Source organism: Prinia subflava, chromosome 16 (genome assembly GCF_021018805.1).
Source record: "Prinia subflava isolate CZ2003 ecotype Zambia chromosome 16, Cam_Psub_1.2, whole genome shotgun sequence".
Classification (NCBI taxonomy): Eukaryota; Metazoa; Chordata; class Aves; order Passeriformes; family Cisticolidae; genus Prinia; species Prinia subflava.
In genome coordinates this window covers 7,390,620-7,410,017 of record NC_086262.1, presented here as the reverse complement: position 1 = coordinate 7,410,017, position 19,398 = coordinate 7,390,620, and the positions used below count along the sequence as shown (strand labels likewise).

Sequence of the window (19,398 nt, the reverse complement as noted above, 5' to 3'; positions counted from 1 at the left end):
CGCCGGACCGCCGGGGCCGAGGGGACGGGCAGGCCGGGCCGGGGCGGGCCGGGGCGGGGATCAGCCTCTCTCGGCCGGGGATCAACCTCTCTCGGCCGGGGATCAGCCTCTCTCGGCCGGGGATCAGCCTCTCTCGGCCGGCGGGGCGGGCCCGCCGCCCTCAGCGCGGCACGCTCGGCCGCGGAGGGGAGCGGAGCCGGGGCACAGCGGTCCGGCTGCCCCCACCGGGGCCAGGTGCCGGTCTGCGGGCGAGCACATGGCACGGGTGGCCCTGGCAGGAGAAGGGGGCTGTGAGCGCCCTCAGAACGGGGCAGTGAGGCTCCTCTGCAGGGGTCACACAGCCCATCTCGGGAAGGTCTCCAGCGTTCAGCAAGGACATCACAAGACACACAGCATTCAGCAGGGCAGCGGTGCCTCTGTCACACAGGGAGCCACACCGAAGGGGCAGCTGCAGCGTGCGCGTTTGAGCCGGGACACGAGGGCTCACGGCCATTAACGCTGTCCGTGTTTATGCTAATTTAAAGTATGCAACATAGGGCTGTGGAGTGTTTCTCCATCGTTCCTTCCCACCTTAGGCACAGAGCCAGGGCCACCGGCAGTCTCTGTAACGCAGGCGTTGGTGTTTCTCGAGCTGTTAGCACAGCGCGGTTTCTGTTGCTTTCTGGTGCCCTCTGCTGCAGTGCAGCTCCCCAGGAACAGCTCACCACAGCCATGCGTGCTCGGTCGGGCTGCTGGGTCACTAGAGCAGACCTGCACCGCTAATCTCTGCTGCCCTGGTTTTGTCTGAGGCTTTTCTCTCTGTCCCTGCTATGTCCTCACCTTTCCATCTCACCCTGTCTCTTGGAGCAATCCACTCTTCAGATTTGGAGAGCTGGGTTTGGTCAAAGAGACCAAATACCTCTGCTACAACGCTCTTTGCAATGAAGGGACTCATCAGGATCGTTTTGAACCCCACAAAAAATAATTCTTCCTCCCATTTATCCTGTTCCACTATAAAAGGGGGACTCGGGGAGAATTCTTTTGATAGATTTCTCGGACGAAAATAAAGCGCAAATGCAGCAATATTATATCTGAGGACCGTTTATAGATAAAAAAGGGGTGTTTTTACTAAAGAGGGATAGGAAAAGGAGCAGAGGGGGGAAAAGAGAGAAGGAGAAAGAAACAGAGGGCAGGGACAGCGTTACCACGAGAACCCCGCTCGCCTGTCAGCAGCAGCTCCGCAGGTGGACCGTGCTCAAACCGCGGTGCGTGTGCGCAGCTCCGGGAGCGGGCTGGGCGCGATTTCCGAACAGCAGCAGGCGGCGTGTGCCCTCCGCCGGCGGGAACGGGCTGCCGTGCCCACGGGCACTGCTGGAGCACCTGCGGGTCCCCAGGGTCCCAGGCGGCGGCCACAGGCTGGTCCCTGCAGGCTGGTCCCTGCAGGCTGGTCCCTACAGGCTGGTCTCTACAGGCTGGTGCGGCGAGCAGCGCCGAACAGCGGCGGCCGTCGCGGTTAGGCAGGAGCAGGGTCCTGCTGTGGGCTCGCTCGGCTGGGCGCAGCCTGGCGGCGGCCGTGCCCGAGAAGCACGGCAGGGCCGGCGGTGCCCGGGAAGCACGGCAGGGCAGGGCAGGGCGGGCCGGCGGTGCCCAATAAGCACGGCAGGGCAGGCCGGCGGTGCCCGGGCAGGCTGAGGCCCGGCCGTGCTCAGCGGCGCCCGCTCCGTCGGGAAGGCAGCGGAGCACGGGCTCGTCCCGGTGCCGGGATGGGTCAGGAATGGTGGAGCGGGGCAAAGCAGGGACTGGCAGGGCAGCAGGACCACAGGGAAGAAAAGGCGGGGGGTAGAAGGGCCAAGATGACCCTCCAAGAAACCCAAAGCACAAAGGGCTCCTGTTGTGTCACAGTTAGCTGCTTTTACGTGCTAGGGTTCCTCCCACAGCTGATTTCCCGGGCATTCTTCCCCGGCGTTTGCCCCGCCGGGCAGGGAGGGGTCACTCACAGCCCGACCCTGGGGTTCCTCTGGCCCGACTCGCTGCCAGGAGCCTCCCCGGGACAGGGCTGCCAGCACAGTACAGCCCCTATAAGAATATGACACATGTGAGAAACGATGCTCAGTCTCTCAAAGTTTTAGAAGTTTAATAAAGGATAAAATCCAGAGCTGAGGTGCTTGGCTATCTGCCAAAAACATACAGTTAGCTTAAAACAATGTTCTTTATATACTGTTACATTACAGGAGGTACATGCATATTCATAAGAGTTTATACATATTCAAACATTCCTTTGAGTTTAGATGTTTTTTGACTGGTCTTTGTGCCATCTTGTAGATTAAAACAATATATTTGATTTCTTCTCGTGGTTCCATCCTGTTGTTTTTACACTCCCTGATAACGACGAGTCAGTAAATTGGGTTCTGGTTTTTGTCATTATTATCACTCAGATAGTCCACAAATGTGAGGAACTACCTAATTATCTTACACCATTCTACGAGTTAGTTGCATAAAAGCATTTTAACATCACATAGTCTTTATTTTAATATTATGCTACAGCCTAAGAGATATTTATTAAATTACTATTTATTATTTATATAAGCTGTATGGTGCATACATAAACTCACAGATTATACTATACCAAAAAGCACTGAAAAGGAAATATAAATTGTACCATATCAACATCTCTGTGCTTAATAAAAATATGCAAAAGCTAATACATAAATGTGAAAGCCAACACTATATTGTCATTTATAACACATATATTGAGGCATAAATAAAAATCAGATTGGTCCCTCTCAGAACCACACAGAGGAGTCAAAGAGAAGCAGTGTGTGCACAAAAATGGAGCAATTTCTGTGCAAGTTTAGAGGGCCCAGTAGAAATCCCCCAGCAGCTTTGGGGACTCTCAGAGCCCTCTCTTTGCTGTCAGGCAGCATCTGCTCAGCTGAGCTCCTCAAAGCTCATCCTCAGGGCTGCTCCTCCCTCGGTGCACACACCACACACAGGGCAGTCACTGGGTTACAGCAGGTGTCTGTATTCTACATCTCACATCTCTGATTCTTCCTAAGCCTCCTTGGCAGGTGTTCCAAACCTGCACAGTGCTGCAGGAATTCTGGGAAACACTGTTCATTCCAGAAGGGCACTGTGCTTATGCTGGAGAAATAATACAGGATATAAACTTAGATGTAGCTGACTGAAGTGGGAGGGCAAGGGTTAGAGGGATCAGAGATTAGGAAGAAGGTTCTGTTCTCCCTTTAAGCAATTTCAAGATATTTTCTGAGATGGTGTAATCCAAATGATTTGCTTTTTGAAATATGATATATCTAGTGCAGGTCAAAGGAGCTGTTTTTCTTTCCTGAGCAGACTGCCTACAACCAAATTAATTCTGCTAATCCATGAATTAGTTGTGGATAAAGACAGGTTTTTTAAAATGCACTTCTCTAAAAAGGTCGTTGCTGAACACCATCTGTTAACTTTTTCTCACCAAAAATTACCAAAACCACCCCCAACCTTTTTGCTGTCACAGTCACAGCTCTTAATGCTGCCAGGGAGAGCAAAGCCATCCTGCTGGTCCTTGGCACCTGAAAACAAGCCTGAGCAGGGCTGTAAGCTTGCTGAACCTTTTATTCATTCACCTCTTTCGAGTGAAACGTTCCTGCAGACCAGACATTCATTTTATCACCTTGTTTCTTTGGCTGATTCCCAAAGGTTCTCCAGTTCTCCCTGGCTCCCTCAGCAAAAATGTGGAAGTTAGAATCTGATATTTCTGCGTACAGATGCAAGTCAAACAATTAATACAGAATTATTAATTCTGTATTAATACAGAATTAATACAGAAGCAGAGTTAACTTTCCAGGCTGCTTTCATATACAAACAAAGAAACAAACAAACAAACAAAACAGATGAAAATACCCGGAAGGGGTTTTTTTTGTTTGTTTTTGTCTTTTTTTTTTAACCTTACAATCAGCTTTGTGAGTCCTTATTTAAGACAATGTAAAACTCTTGCTTAACACATACCTAAATGCCATAATGCCAGGTACTTTTGGAGAAGCAATTGACTTTTCATTACCATCTCTATTCCGTTACAATAAAGTGCACAGTGTAACAAGACAAGGCTCACAAAAGCTGATTCCTGTCAGGAAAATTAATCCACAAACACCAGAAGTTTATGTCTAAAAAGGAGACAGAGAAGTCCTGTAATTTTATTTGAATAAAGGGAGAGGCCATGGGGCATTTCCCCTGGGGTCTCTCAAGATTTTTAGAGGGTGCAGCCTCCTTTTTGTCCTAATTTCCCGGCCGCATTTCCCTCTTTCTTTCCCCATTGGCTGAGGTACTGGAAAGCTGCAGACTTCTTGAAATGCCTAATACCCCTTTCTAATGTATACCCCTCAGTTTTTCTTTTTCCTTTGTTCTCTGTTCTTTTTCTCTAAATCCAGAGATGTAGCACAGTCTTGAGTTAATTAGTGGAGTTCTATGGAATTGTGGTTTCCTGAACTGCTTCTTTTACCTCTCCATATCTGGCCTTATCTACCACCAGGCCCACAGTTTTTTATTAAAGACACCTTCTTCTCATTCATTTCACTGCCAAACAGTTGCTGGTTTCTGTGAGCTGTAGGTCAAATGCAACGATTCACAGCACAAAGGAAAATGTGAGACAAGACAGATCAAGAGCCAACACTGCTGCCTCTGCTGCCTCCTGGCTCTGAGCTGTGCTGCTCAGACCTCCTGGAGCTGCACTCCTCTGTCCCTTTGTCCAGCAGTGCTGCCACCAGCGTGGGGCACATCTCTCTGATAGCAGAGGTCTGTATAAAAGCTTCACAGTTATTTTTAAGCACCTTGTTATTTCCAAAAGCACTCTATTTCTAATGCCAAATCAAGAGCAACCCTGCTGATTTCAAAAGGTTCAGTTGCATAAAACTGCTTCAAGAGAAGTGACTTGGATTTGGTGACTCCTTTAACTGCTAATTGTTATGCAAATTATTCCTAATAGCTGCGTAATTAAATTTACATTATAGTGCTGGATGCTCCTGCAAGGACTTTAAATTTCATGGTATATTTGTAGCTGCTAAAACCACAGTGAATTTAAGGTGAGCTGTGGGTTTTTTACAGGTGAAGATCTGGGACAGAGAGCACAAAGGACTGGAAAAGCACAAAAATGTCCCTGGAATCTCTTTGTCCTGGGGAGAGCAGGGGAAATGCCCCTCTCCGCATGGATGGTGGCATTGCAGCAGCACAGTTCTGATGGCTGGGGAGACCAGCAGGAGGTGCTTTATTTCTTCACATTGTGAGCACAGGTATAGGCAATGAAAGTGGAGAGAAATAAATGCTAGCACACAGCCCCTTTGACTTGGTAGGCAGACACAGAGCAAGAGATCATCCTCCCGCCACATGAGTACAGAAGCCAGACCAAGGCCTTTTCAGGACGGCTTCAACTTTCAGGGCTGAATAAAATCCTTCATTTTTAAATCCAGGTGGTGCAGATAAACAGATCTCCTTCAGGGTTTTCAACACTAGCCAGAGGAAGCAGCTATACATTTCTCACTGTCTGTCCTGGGGATTACTAGAAATCAAATTATTTATAGCTACTGTTTTAGCATCAACACCGCCAAACACTTTATTAAACTTTCATTAGTTATACTGACAATATATGGAGCTCATAAGGCGTTTCTACAGAAGTGCTATCTTTCTAAGCTGGAAGTCAGTAGGAGCTGTAGGTCCATTTCTGTACAGAAACAGACCTCAAACTTCCCTGCCTAATGCTAAAGTGCAGCAGAGGGTAGATTTAGATTGGCTATTAGAAGAAAACTCCTTGTGAGGGTGGTGAGGCCCTGGCACAGGGTGACCAGAGAAGCTGTGGCTGCCCATTCCTGGAATTGTTCAAGGCCAGGCTGGATGGTCCTTGGAACAGCCTGGAATAGTGGTAGGTTGTCCCTACCCATGGCAGGGAGGCTGTGAGATTTAAGGTCCCTTCCAACCCAAATCATTCTATGAGCTGATGATTCTATTACCACACTGAACCTCACGCCAGGTTTGCATTATCCTGCCAAAATCCCATCAAGTTCGCAGGCACCATCTGAAAAACAGAGGATGCTTGGGATGAATCCTTGCCTCATCTATGTGAACAAGCAGTATTTAATAAATACAGACTCTGAGAGACACAGAAAACTGTTTGAATGGCTGCTATTAAGAAACATCTGAACTGGTTACTGAGGTCCTTGAGTTAGAGCTGAATCCTTCTCATTTATGAGAAATTGCCTTTTATCTGTAAATAACCCCCCTCCCCTTCCCCCCTCCCCCCCACCCCTTCACAGACCTTTGCTCAATTGTTTATCTATGGTAGGTTACTGCATTTCTCCATGGAACAAAGAAAGAGCTATTTTCCCTCACAATGTGTGGTCTTTGTTTCACATGAAAATATCAACAAGAAAAGTGGGAAATCATGGGCTTTGTCATCCTGTTTATTCTGGGAACCCTGATTTCATTTTTGAGGAAAATAAATTTCCCTTGAGGTAGAAGTCCCATCTGTAGTCATTACCAGCTAAGCTTTGCCTTTCTACAAAGCAGCAGCATCCTGTCTGACTGGGACTGTCCTCCACATTCCCTTTTCTTCCTCTTTTGCTTCCAGCCTGGCATCTCATCTTCCCTGTGACTCTGAGAATATCATGCAGGAAACAGTGAGACCTCGGGTACCATTTCCTTCAGTTTTGGGCAGTAGAAATGTCTTTGCTTTGGCTAGATACTGCACTTGATCTCTCACTTTATTTCCTGGTTTTATATGGTGTGGATAATTACAGTCATATAACCTTCACCTTCTTCCTCTGAGGGGGTGGGAAAAGCTCCCAGGTTCACTATGCAGTTTACTTCACTGTAATAATGATAATTCGAGTTTGGGAAACCTCTTCACAGGAAAGGTAACTAACTCTCTTCAGTCACATGGTTATAAATAGAGGCCAGCTCTCTACAGCCTATGGCGCAGAAATAATAAACTGCAATATTTGTGTTTAAAAAAGTAGTAGTAAATTAATCTAATAATGGGTTTATGTATATTGTTTTTGTCTCAGTCAATAAATGAAAAATATCAAGGCAGTTGGCTTGAGATCTCCTACGAAGCAGCCCACAATATTCTGTAAATAGCCCCACAAGAAATACTTGCTTTGTAGGTTTATGGTGACACAGAAAGAGGTGAAACTTCTCATGCTTTTTTAAGGCTGGAAATTTTGGATGACTGATGAATATAACACCCATAATGTTACAGGATTTTATTATCTATATTAATAAATTTCATTTGAAGGGTTTAATTTCTGCTCCATAATCTGATCAGTGTGATGAGCACTCAGCAGACTGAGAGGAGCTCATCAGAGCTGGTCCCCTGACACTTGGCACTCATCCTGAATGGTGGGGAACCAAAAGGCATCAACACCTGAAGGGAAAGGCTGACAAACAGGATGTGTGTGGTCTGAACTGGTACAGCTGATTAGCCAGAAGGGTTGTTTTCTTCTTTATTACCGATAGTATAGGAGGTTAATGTGTTAGGTTATTAAGACCCGCTGAAAGGCTGTGACAAAGAGCACAAGCACATGCCATGGGTTGCCCATGAAGAGAGTGCCTGTGGGGCAGGTGGCTGGAGGCATTACCTGGGCAAAGAGGTCATTGTGTCAGGGCAGTCAAACCAGAACAACCAGTTCAGACTTTGCATGGCACGAGGTGCATATGTAAACATCCTGGCAGTGTGTCCTTCTGCTCTGCAGCAATGGGGAATGGCAGGATCTGCAGAGGGGAACAATCTCAGTAAATCCCCTTTCTGGACCTTGACCCGATGCAAGCGCTCAGAGAGGCTTGGCTGTGTGAGTGCAGAGCAGTGAGGTGTCCTGGGAGCCTGGTGCAGGGAGATCCCTCTGCAGGAATGGTGCTGGGCTGGGGATAAGACAGGTGGGATGTGACTCCTTGTGGGTCTCAGAGGATACAGGGGTGCAGGGGTGTGATGCTGTGCAGACAGGGACAGAGTGCAGTGAGCTTGAGACCCCCTCCTCTCCCCCTGCCCCCTGCCATGCTTGAACCAATTCAAGCAACTGGAGCAACTTCTCCTTTAACATTTGTAACATAAGAAAATGTTTTTTATAAGAGCCTGTTCTTCTGAATCATTTTCCCTCCTCCTCGCTCTCATTTGAAGATATGAACTATAATCCTAGGGTACAGCTGAAAGTTTGCAATGCAAAAATCACAGACTGCTGAGATTTTCTTATGCCTGCAAGGGATTCTAGTAAGTATCTGAACAGTGAAAGCAAGGCACAGCAATTAGTATTTGGATGCAGGGTCATTTTTAGCTCTCTACACAGGGCAGGCAATGCCATGAGCTATAGAGCATTGCAGAACACTGCTCAAGTGGTTTCCTCAGCAAGGGCAGGGGTGCTGTTCAGGCCATGTGAAAAGGCAGTAATAGAAGGTGTGCAATTCACATAGAAATACAGAACTAATACAAGAAGATTACACACTATTATTATGTGAAAAAGCATTAGAGCAGCAAAATTATTTTGAGGAACTGGTTCAGTGCCAGCTCGTTAGCAAAAGATTAAATAGTTTTGCAGACATTTGCACAAAGATGCAGAGAGAAGGGGAAAGAATGCCAAACAATCTGTGGGAAAAGGCTCTTCTACCCTCAGTGAAGGTAAGTAAGAAGCAGAAGGGAAGTCAGCATCAGTGAGGAGGACACACCTCACATTGCCTTCAAAATGGAGACTTTGACACAGCTGATCATAGAATCATTAAAGTTGTAAAAGACCCCCAAGATAACCAAGTCCAGCTTTTGACTAAACACCACCATAGCACTAAGTGTCCAGTCATTCCTTGAACACTTCGGGGATGGAGACCCCACCACCTCCCTGGGCAGACCATTCCAGGGTTTGAAATCTTTACTGTAAAGAAATTTCTTCTGATGCCCTGAACCTCCCCTGGTGCAGCTGAAGGCCGTTTCCTCTTGTCCTGTCACTGGTTGCCTGGGAGAAAAGGCCAAACCCCACCTTCACACAGCCTCAAAAGAGGCTGGGCACCTGTAGAGTGATAAGGTCTCCCCAGGCTAAAAACCTCCAGCACCTCAATGTCCCTCCTGAATTGAGGGCCCCAAAATTGGACACAGCATTTGAGGTGTGGCCTCACTAGTGCTGAGTACCTGCCCTGCCCTGGTTCCAGAGTACCAGACATGCCCTGGTCCTGCTGGTCACATATTGTGGATACAGACCAGGATACCCTTGGCCTTCTTGCCCACCTGGGCTCCTGCTCAGCCACTGTCAACCAGCGCCTCCAGGTTCTTATCCACTGGGATGCTTCCCAGCCATTCTGTCCTCAGCCTGTGGCTCTGTAGGGGTTGCTGTGGCTGGAGTGTAAGACCTGTCATTTCACCTTGTTGACCCTCCCACCGTTTGCCTCAGCCCATTGATCCAGCCTGTCCAGATCCCTCTGCAGAGCCTTCTCACCCTCCAGCAGATCAACACTCCCACCCAACTCGGTGTCATCTGCCAGCTTACTGAGGGTGCTGTGCAGCCCCTCATCCAGATGATTAATATTAAATTAATAAAATAAATAAAATAATTTTATTATAATTAATAATAATGTTATTAAATTAATAAAAATATTAAACAGGACTGGGCCCAATACTGAGCCTTGGGGAACCCCACTAGTGACCAGTGACCAAGTGAATGTGGCACCATTCACCACCACTCCCTGGGCTCAGCCATCCGGCAGTCTTTAACCCTTTAGAGAAGAGTGGGCTCCAAGCCATGGGCTGCCAGCACCCCCAGGAGAATCCTGTGGGAGACAGTATTGAAGGCTTTGCTGAAGTCCAGGTAGACTACAGACTTCCCTACTAGGCAGGTCACTTGGTCATAAAAGGATATTCCATTTTATTAAATTCTCAGACTGAAAACAACTCCAAATCTATTTGCTGTTTCTTATCCATCCTCATACAGTTAGTTTAATCTGTCTTCATACCACACTGACTGTTCATTCTGCTCTCAGTTTCTCTTGCTCTTCTCCTAGACAAACTGTTCAGGCATCGAGTTAGTGATCTTAACTGCAACATTCAGAGGCGGAGAAAACAAGTTTGCAGGCTGAACATCCCTCCAAGAGATCCTCAGTTCTCCTACTCTGCCTGGGGAAAAGCATTTTTCTGGAACTTATTTTCTCCTGTAGGGCAGAGAACAGTAATGTTAAATGCTTAAGCACAAGTAATTGATAAGACAGCGGAGACAGTTTCTCTATAGAAAGAGAAACTCTCTTCTCCTGGTGGATATGAATAGATGCAGCCACGCTTTAAATATTTAATTGTTTAAAGAGACACATACATCTACATTGTAGATGCAATATAGATAAAATATACAAATAACACATGCTTTTATAATAATAATAATAATTTATGATTCTATAATAAATATATAAATGTATATACGATGATATATAGTATCACACAGAGGTCAGTATATTTCAACAGACTGACCCATCCACCTATCTTCTGACTTATTTTGAAGCATCAGCCTCTTGCCCAGCAGGATCACAGGTCCCACAGAACACCTAAGCTTTTCCAGGAATGAAGACCAAACTCTGCAGTGTTTCCTATCCAATGCTGCTCCACTTATTTGCTACTGTAACAAACCAAAACAAAAACCCCTAAATAAACAGAACCCCGCAGGTTTTAGGAAGCTGGAAGACGCGTAAATGGATGAAGCTCTGTGTCTTGCCCGCGGAGTCTCCGGTACCGCCGCTCCCTCCCCGACTGGGGCCGGTCCGCGGCCCCCGCCCCGCTCGCCCTGCCCGGGCCGGGCCCGCCGGCAGCGCCGCCCGCGGGCGGGGCGGGACCGGCGCGGGGCCGCTGCGCCCTGAGCGGGGCGGGGCGGCCCGGGCACCTCCGTGGGAGCGGCCGCGGGGGACGCGCTCCCTGCAGGTGCCTCCCGCCTGGCAGCCGCAGCCACCCCCGCGGGCTCCGGGCGCCCTGCGCCGGGCGGAGGCGGCAGGCGCGGCGGCGGCTCCACCACCACCACCACCTGTGGCGGCGGGATGGCGGAGCTCGACATCAGCGCGGAGGCAGTGATGGGCTTCCTGAGGGAGCGCGGCGGGCGGGTGCGCAACACCGAGCTGCTGAGCGCCTTCCGGCCGCTGCTGGAGGCCGGCGGGGCCCGCGCCGCTGCCGATGCCGGGGACGCGGAGGGGCGGGCGGCGCGCCGGGAGCGCTTCAAGGCGGCGGTGAACGCCGTGGCCACGGTGAAGGAGATCGACGGCGTCAAGTTCGTGGTGCTGAAGAAGCAGCTGCGTGCTGCCCCGCCGGCGGGGGGCGATGCCGGCGCTCCCGTCCGCGTCTCGGTTCCCGTGCCCGACCCGGCTCCCGTGCCCGACCCGGCTCCCGTCCCCGACGCGGGCCCCGCCGGGACGCCCCCCGAGGAGCCGCCGGGGCCGCGGGCCGTGGCCGAGCTGCGGGGCCTGTTCCAGGGCGGCGGCGGCGGGGTGCCCGTGCCCGGCGGCGCGGCGGGGGCCCGGCGGGAGCCGCCGCCCAAGCCCTGCATGCTGCCCGTGCGCTGCGTGCAGCCCCCCGCCGCCCCGGCGCCGCCCGAGCAGGCGGCCACGCCGCTGTCCCCCCCGCCGCTGGACGAGGAGGCCGGGGACCGCTCGCCCGGGCTGCGAAGGGGGCCCAAGAACCACCGCGCCAGCGAGGAGACGGTGGTGCCGCTGGAGCAGGCGGAGCACCAGTGGCTGGTGCTGGCGGCCGACGGGCAGTGGACGCAGCAGATGCACGGGCTGCTGCTGGGCGACGCCAGCCTGGCGGCTCGCAGGGACTTCATCTCCGGCTTCACCGCCTTGCACTGGGCCGCCAAGAGCGGCAACTGCGACATGGTGACCAACATCATCCGAGCGGCCGAGAAGGGCGGGTCCCGCGTCAATGTGGATGCCAGGTCGCACGGGGGCTACACGGCGCTGCACCTGGCTGCGATACACGGCCAGGAGAAGATCATCACCATGCTCGTCTACAGCTACCACGCCAAGATTGACCTGAGGGACTACAGTGGGAAGAAGCCGCACCAGTACTTAAAGGAAGGGACGTCGCTTACAATCAGGCGCTTGCTGGGGGATCCCAGCCTTTCCCAAAACATGGAGCACTCCGTGCCCATCAAGAAGTCTACAAAGCTTGCGGCTTCAATCTTGAGCTCCACCAGCACGTTCCTGGGAGTCATATCCGATGACATGGCTTTCTACGATCTCACCAAAGGTTTAAGGAGGCCCTCAACATTAAACAAGCTTCTGACTGCTACTACGGGCCCGAGGAGGAAGCCAAAGATCAGAGGCGGCTTCCCTTCGTATTCCTCACTCTCTGAGGTAGCGGAGGAGGAGGAGGAGGTTGTTGTGAGACGCAGACCCGTTTCTGAGCTATTCTTTGGCCGCTAGCCTCTGCCTTACTGTGATCAAAATGGTTTAATAGCATGGCTGGTGTCTCAGCTTTCTCTTGTAGAAGCAGTTTGGATTTTTTCTCTCTGTGTCTGTCTTTTTGGGTGTTTAACTGAATCAGTGATAGGGTCTACATCCAAAGCCCACAGCATGAAACCCAGCCCCAGGTGCCTGTGGAAAGGGAGCTGCCAGGAAGTGCTATCCATGCTGTGTGTACCATCGTGCTGATTTAGTGGAGACCACAAACTTTATACTTAATGGCTGGAAAACTAAAACAGCTTATCTGTGTGTGGACAGGTCAAAATGCCTGAGGTACAGCCTTCTTGATCTGTGTTCTTTAGCTGGAGAGCAGAAGCAAGGTGAAGGATTGCATATTTTGCACTGTGAACAGCAAGCTGGTAGCTGGCTACTTTATAACAAAGCTTGTTATCTAACAGGATTAAATTACCAGAGGAAAGATGCATAGTTTTCTATGATGTTTCTGATTATTTTGGTAGCAGAAGAAGGATATTTCTATATACAAGAATTGTATACTTTTTCAAAACAAATTTTCTCACTTTGAGAGTTTCTCACTCATAGAGTATTTCACATCAGAAATACTAAGATAACAATCTCAATTGTTGCCTGATACATTTTATTAGATAAATTACTTAAAAAGATAGACCCTGGCTGTCAGCACTCAAATCACCATGACTTGTCTACCTCAGTTTGAAAGCTTGGCTAGTGGGTTAAGTTTTTCTCTTTTCCTGAAAGACTTTTTGACCAGGTGGTACTTACCACATCTTGACGATACTGTGAACATTTAAACTTGACTGTAGTTCAATCAACTTAAGCTGAATAAAAAACCTTGTTGATAGTGAAAAACTGACCTGAAAAACTGGGAATTGGATCTGTCAGAGTTTCTGAGTAGCCAACTGGAAACAAAGTTAGGGTTGTATGTCTGATTCTTTTTGTTTAAAACTTGGCCCATTTTGACCTATTTACAATAAATATTTCTAAACATTGGGCTTTATGTAATGTTAGGTGTTTCATGATAGAACCTCTGCATGACCTCTTGAAGCAGTGTTTATCTCAACAGCATGAATCATTGACATAAAATGAACTCTTCTTTTATATGATAAACATAATTGTTCTATATATTAGAACTACACATAGCTCAAAAAGCATGCTAACTGCATGTTAGGTTTGCAGTAAGATTATTATTTTTTTAATTACTGCTTGGTTAAAGTTAATGCTATGAGGCAGAGCTATGAACAGAAACTGTCCAACTTCGGGGGCAAGTCTGCTAAACAAGCACGTTTTCTCTAAAACTGTGACTAGAAACCTGTATCACTGAGAGGTGCTGAAGGTGAGAGCAGTGCTGCGCTGGCTCTCTTTGGGTTTCTGCATTGAAACACTACTTTGCATGCTTTGCCTTTCGTTCCAAGTCAGTGACATCAGGAATGTTATGGTTTTTTCTGCCTTGCATTAAACCAAGTACTTGTAATTGGTTCTGATTGACTTGTCCCAAACAGTCACAAGGAATGCTGTAGGACTGAAGGTGGAGGCACTGCCCTCTTTACTTCAAAACACTCTCCCTGAGGTTCCTGGAGCTGATGACATTTGTTGGGAGTGTGATCAGAGGTTGCAGCCAGGTCTGGTGCACCTGTTCGAGGAAGAGGCTGGATTATTCTGCACTGGTCTGCTTCTGGATTGAACTAATTAAGTTGTTAAGCAAAGGTTAATGATCAAGCACCTCATGACTTCTATATCTGGAGTAGGGTTTAAAAAAATAAAATCCAATTTGCTCTCTGTTGTTGTGACCATTGACCAGCATGGTCCTTTGAAGCCTTGATTTGTGCTGCACCCTGTCAGCTTGCAGAGTTCTGGGAAAAACAGGGCTCTGTTTTAAACTGTCTTTCCAAGTGTACACACATAGAATTTTTTTTTCTCTCCCCTGAAACCACAGAAGTGTGTGTGTGCATTCATGTTACCTCTGAGGCACTGACACTGCCTGGTGGAGGTGTTCTGTTTCTGTGGGAATTGCAAACACTTCCGTTTGGATTGGCCTTATTGAGAAGTTTGTTCAATAATTATAGATATAGGCTTGATACAAGCTCAAACAACATTGCTGAACTTTAGTGCTCACTCAGAGTCAAGCCTACATGAGCCAGAGGCAGGGTTCAAGGATGGAGTGTTTTGTGTTTAAAAACCCCACCTGACTAATCTGGAGAGCGTGATTGTGATTTCACCCCCGGAAAAGTAGGGAGAATGTTTCATTGCTTCTCTATTGTTCTGTCAAAGAAGTCACAGCTGAGATAAGACTTCATTGCAACACATACCAAGAAAATTCTGCACTACTTCCTCAGAGGCATCAAGCAATTTGCTGGTGTGATAGAAAAATGCCCAGCAGCAAAAGGCCTCTGCCAGTGTTCCCCAGGGAGTGCTGTAGGCTTGGCAGGAGGGTGGCCACAAAGGTGAGGAGCTCACAAGGTGCTGTGGGTGGGACAGGCTGGGCCAGGCTCTGCCAGCAAGTTTGTGCAGTGACTCAGCTCATTCCTCCTCCTTGTTGAGCCGATGAAGGAAAAGATAGCATTTGGGCAGGCTGGGATGAGCACATGAAGTGCAGTACGACTTCAGGTGCAGACAAATGCTGAGAGGTATTGAGAACACACTGCTCTAATCTTACAGGTATATATAGTGCCTTTAGCTGGAAGTGAAACCAGTCTGTCAGCCTGGCTGGGTTTCGGTTCCAATGTCACCCTTTAAACTGTGGGAAGGGACACTGTAAGGCAAGGAGTGATCATGAGAGTGTTTTCCTGCTAGAGGCTAAAGCAGGACTGTTTTATGAATCCCTCAGCTTGACTGATTCTCCCTAATTCTCATTTTCAAGCCCAAATCTGGCTGAGTGAAGTAGGATTTTCACCTGAACGAATGACAGCGGTGGAGTTTAGCCAGGATGTTTTTACAGGAACAGCTGAGGGCAGGACTGGGTTCCCTCAGCACACTGGCCTGGGGCATGCAGCCTGTGAATCCCTGGCCCAGCACAGAGCTCAGAGCTGCCCAAGGCACCATCAAACCTAATAGCAGGAAGGATAAAACCCAAAAAGTCAGAGCCCCCCGCCCCCCAGCTCTGCTCCTGCCTCCTGGAGAGGGCTTAGTGGTGGGGAAGGCTGGAGATGGAAGGCACAGATCAGGCACAGGAGCAGGACTCAGCTGCTTGGTGGTATTTTGCCTTGGTTACTAGCCTGCCCTCTCAGCATGTCTGTCTTCCTGCTATAAAATGCAGATAATCACCTTGGTCACTTCTTTAAGGCACACAGTCAGTACTGATATGCAAATTGAAATCAAGATAATGATTTAATGTTTTTTAGGCCTGTAGGCAGCATGAGCAATGTGATTTCCCCACCCTGTGAATGCGTATTCAGTGGAGCGCCTACACAAATGAAAACTAGCTCAGATTTTAGTTCAGCAGCACTAGGGAGCAGGAAAGCTGCTGTTTGCCTGACCCTGCCTCAGTCTGCCTGCTAAGGATGACTTGGTTTGTCTGTTCCTTGGCACATTTTGTTCTGAGGAGTGTCAGCTAAAAAACCTGCTCTGAGTAGATCTGCAAACAAACCTTAAAGCACGATTCTGCACAAAGGGACAGACTTTGTCCTCCTGGATGTGGCTGTTTGAGCAGTGTGGTTCTGGTCAGGCTCACAGAGGTTTTTAGTTGCCTCCATTCCCTTGTGAGTGCTGCACAGAAACTATGAAAAACTAGGAAATGCTGCTCCTGCACTGCAGAGGAGTCTTAATGAGATTTCAGCTTCATCACAAACCCACGGACCAGTGGAGGAGTCGCAGTAACTCCAAAAGACCAATGAGAACTGCAGCCACCAGCTGGAGGTAGAGGAAGCATTTCTAGACAATCCCCTAATTCCCCATTGCTCATCTCTTGCTCCCTCTTTTCATGTTTCCACAATGACCTGCATTCCTTGGATGTATTTGCCTCCTGATTTGCATATTAATCTGAATAAAATGGCAACGTGGCAGTTTTTGCCCTTTCCAGTTGTTTGTACTATTGTGGGACTCCCCAAATTAAGAGGTTGTTAACAGGGACTTGGCCAGCATGTAGCATGGGCACAAACAGTGTGGTGTTTGTTTCCTGCTGGGGGAAAGCAGGGACAGAGCAGGACAACACAGATCAAAAACTCTGCCTCCTAATGAAGAATATTTCTATTCCAGTTTCAAGGTTTATTGCAGTAATTTGTATGACAAAGCAAGTCATTAAGCACATTGTGCCTTTATACTGTGTGTGTAACCTGGAACCAGGCAAAATAGATCCACACTGTTAATATTAGCACAGCTTTAGTACATCCTCTTCCCTTTCTGTGAAGAGAAAATAGAGATGTGCACAATAAAAATGATGCTGGCAGTGTTCAGCTTTCTCTTTCTCAGTAGAACTTCTGCTCTATATTTGTCCCAGTTAGAGCATTACTCCTTTTCTTCACCTGAAAGCATGAGTCCCTATCCACACTCAAACCACCATTTCCCAAGAGGAAAATCACCCATCCCCATCACCTTGAGACCCTCTGGACAAGGTGAGAGGCTCCAGCTGAGAAGCACAGCCAGCCCTGTGGAGTCACAGCTGACACAGACCAAACAATATTCATTTCCACTGAACAGCACCTGATTCCCAAATGCACAAGCCCTCGGTGTGAGGTCTTTGGGCCTTCCCTGGTGTCCTCACCCACAGGCTCCTGCCTGAGGTCACACCAGTAAGATTCACTAACATGGTCACAATAACAAACTGCAGTGGTACAGAAAGACTTTCTCACCATGATTTTTGTGTTGTATTTTCTTCCACCACTTTTCCATGGTAGTTTTCCCTTTTCAACGAAGAGCTACAGCTTCACTCCAGGCTGGGATCAGCTCCGGGCCAGCCCCTCCAAGCAGCTGCTGTGACATGAGGTGACACTGACCCTGTGCTCAGCAGGGAGCAGCTGAAACCCAGAAAGGGGCCCTGCAGGCTCCAGCCATGCCATCAGAGCTGTCACAGGGCAGGGATCTCTGCAGAGATTGTTTCACAAACTGTTCCCTTTTGAGGTAGTTTGGGATGTTCTTGCTCTTCCACCATGGGCTGAGCCCATTAGAAAGACCTCTGGGTCTTTATTCACAGTTTTTGAAATGTCTCTTATTCTCTAAATCAAGACTATTAGAGCAGCCCATATTCTCTCTCTATGGATTTATCTATGAGATGACTCAGCTTCGAGGCTCATGTGGTATTTTAGAGTCTCTGATAACCTTTAATGCCTCTCTTCATTTAGCAGTGAAATTCAAGTGCTGCTTCTTGAGAGCCTTTTGTGCACCCCAGAGGTTGCATGATTCCTACAGGCTGATTATTCTTTAATGTCTATGTGGGTTCCCTCCAGGCACAGAAGATTAGTTTTGCAATGCTGCTCTGAGTTTAGTTTAAAAAAATTACTCAGATGGTTGCCATGAATTCTCAAAGCAGAGAGAACATCCTTCTACTTATTAAATGCAGCTCTCACAAGCACCAAATAAATCTTTTTGCAGAGTACATTTGCATTAACTCCTGCAGCTCTCTGTTCCTAATTAGTTCCACACGCAAAAGTCCCCAGTGAAGAAAATGAGGTTTAAAACAAAATAATTAAAATCCTCCCACACATTGCAATGGATGTTGAATGAAGCTCTGAACGAGGTACAGGGTCTAAAATCTCTCAGTGCTGCCGGGACACTGCTGCCCACTGACTGCTCCCGCACCACCGGCGCATCCTCTGCCTCGGGCAATCCCAAAACCAGCCCCCCTGCTCCTGCCTGGCACAACAGAGCTGCTGCAGTGTCCCCCTACGCCACTTGTGTGTGGGTGGGCAGCGAGATGCAGAGATGGTTCCTGGAATGCCACCAGCTTCCCACAGGGAGAGCTGGGCACTCGCATTTCGCCTGGTTCAGCTCTCCCTTCTCCCCAGCCCTGCTGCTCTGCGCTCTCCTGGACTGTCATTAATTCACACAGACAGCCCCGCAGGGCTCGGGTTTCAGTTCTCCATGGAGCCGGGCTCACATTGTGCTTTACCTGTGAAAGAACCAGGCTGGCAGCGGCAGGAGGGGACTCCCAAGGGTGGGTGGCAGCGGGGGCTCCTGCCTGCTCTCACACAGGGGAGGACACTGGGCAGGTTCTTCATTCCTTGCATTTCCCCAACTCACACAGCCCGAGCTTGTTCACACAAGGAGCTGCCCAGCGTGGGGGCACTGCCGAGGGGCAGAAGTCTCTGGAAGGGCCTTTCCGAGGGCTCCTGTCGAGGTCACTCCGTGCCATTGCTGCAGAGGTCACAAACGGAGGGCTGGTGGGTGATGCTGGGAGCAGTAATTATGTACAAGCACTGCACAGGATTTTATTTCCATAATTCCTGTGGATCTGCTTCCCCAAGAAGACCACCAGTTACTGCTGTTGAGAGTTCAAGCCTTAAATTTGTCTTCTGATGGTAAAGGGTCAGGAAAACCTGTGTGCAGCACTGTGGGATCACAGTGCTGTAAAATGAAGATGCTCTGCATTTCTGGCCATCTTGCCTTCTATGCTGCATGACTTGAAGTCAGGAAAAAGCTGCCACGTGTTGGTAGGAGGTTGTAACTAGTGCTCTAAATACCAAACTTTCAGCAAAAGGCAATAGGACTCAAGAGCATGTGCCTAAAACGTTTCTTGGCTTCAGTCTGTACTTTCAGAAGCTGCAGCTGACTGGAGCAGAAAGGGACACTTACCATGTCTTAGTACATTGGTGTGCCAGCAATGCTGCACATGGCTGAGGTCCAGCATGATCTTTAACCATTACCCTCCTAATAAATTTTAAACAAATGATCAGTAGCAAAACCGAGACCCACCTGACCACCCAGACCTGCTGGTGCTTTGAAAGGCAGCCTGCAGAGAGGTTCTGATGCCATCAGAAAATGTGTCCATTTTTCACTTTGCCTGGAATTTACAGTCTAACACCATACCAAGGAGTCTATTTTTTTTTTTTAATGGAGTAA

The 19,398-nt window shown here is 48.7% G+C and overlaps 1 protein-coding gene across 1 annotated transcript; it reads left to right on the top strand.

Moving 5' to 3' along the window:
- Window positions 1–10,843: 10,843 nt before the first annotated feature.
- SOWAHA (sosondowah ankyrin repeat domain family member A) lies at window positions 10,844–16,779 on the top strand. Its single transcript, XM_063413413.1, has one exon. It carries the CDS (start codon window positions 11,014–11,016, stop codon window positions 12,391–12,393), a length of 1,380 nt encoding a protein of 459 aa, XP_063269483.1. The 5' UTR covers window positions 10,844–11,013; the 3' UTR covers window positions 12,394–16,779.
- Window positions 16,780–19,398: the final 2,619 nt, after the last annotated feature.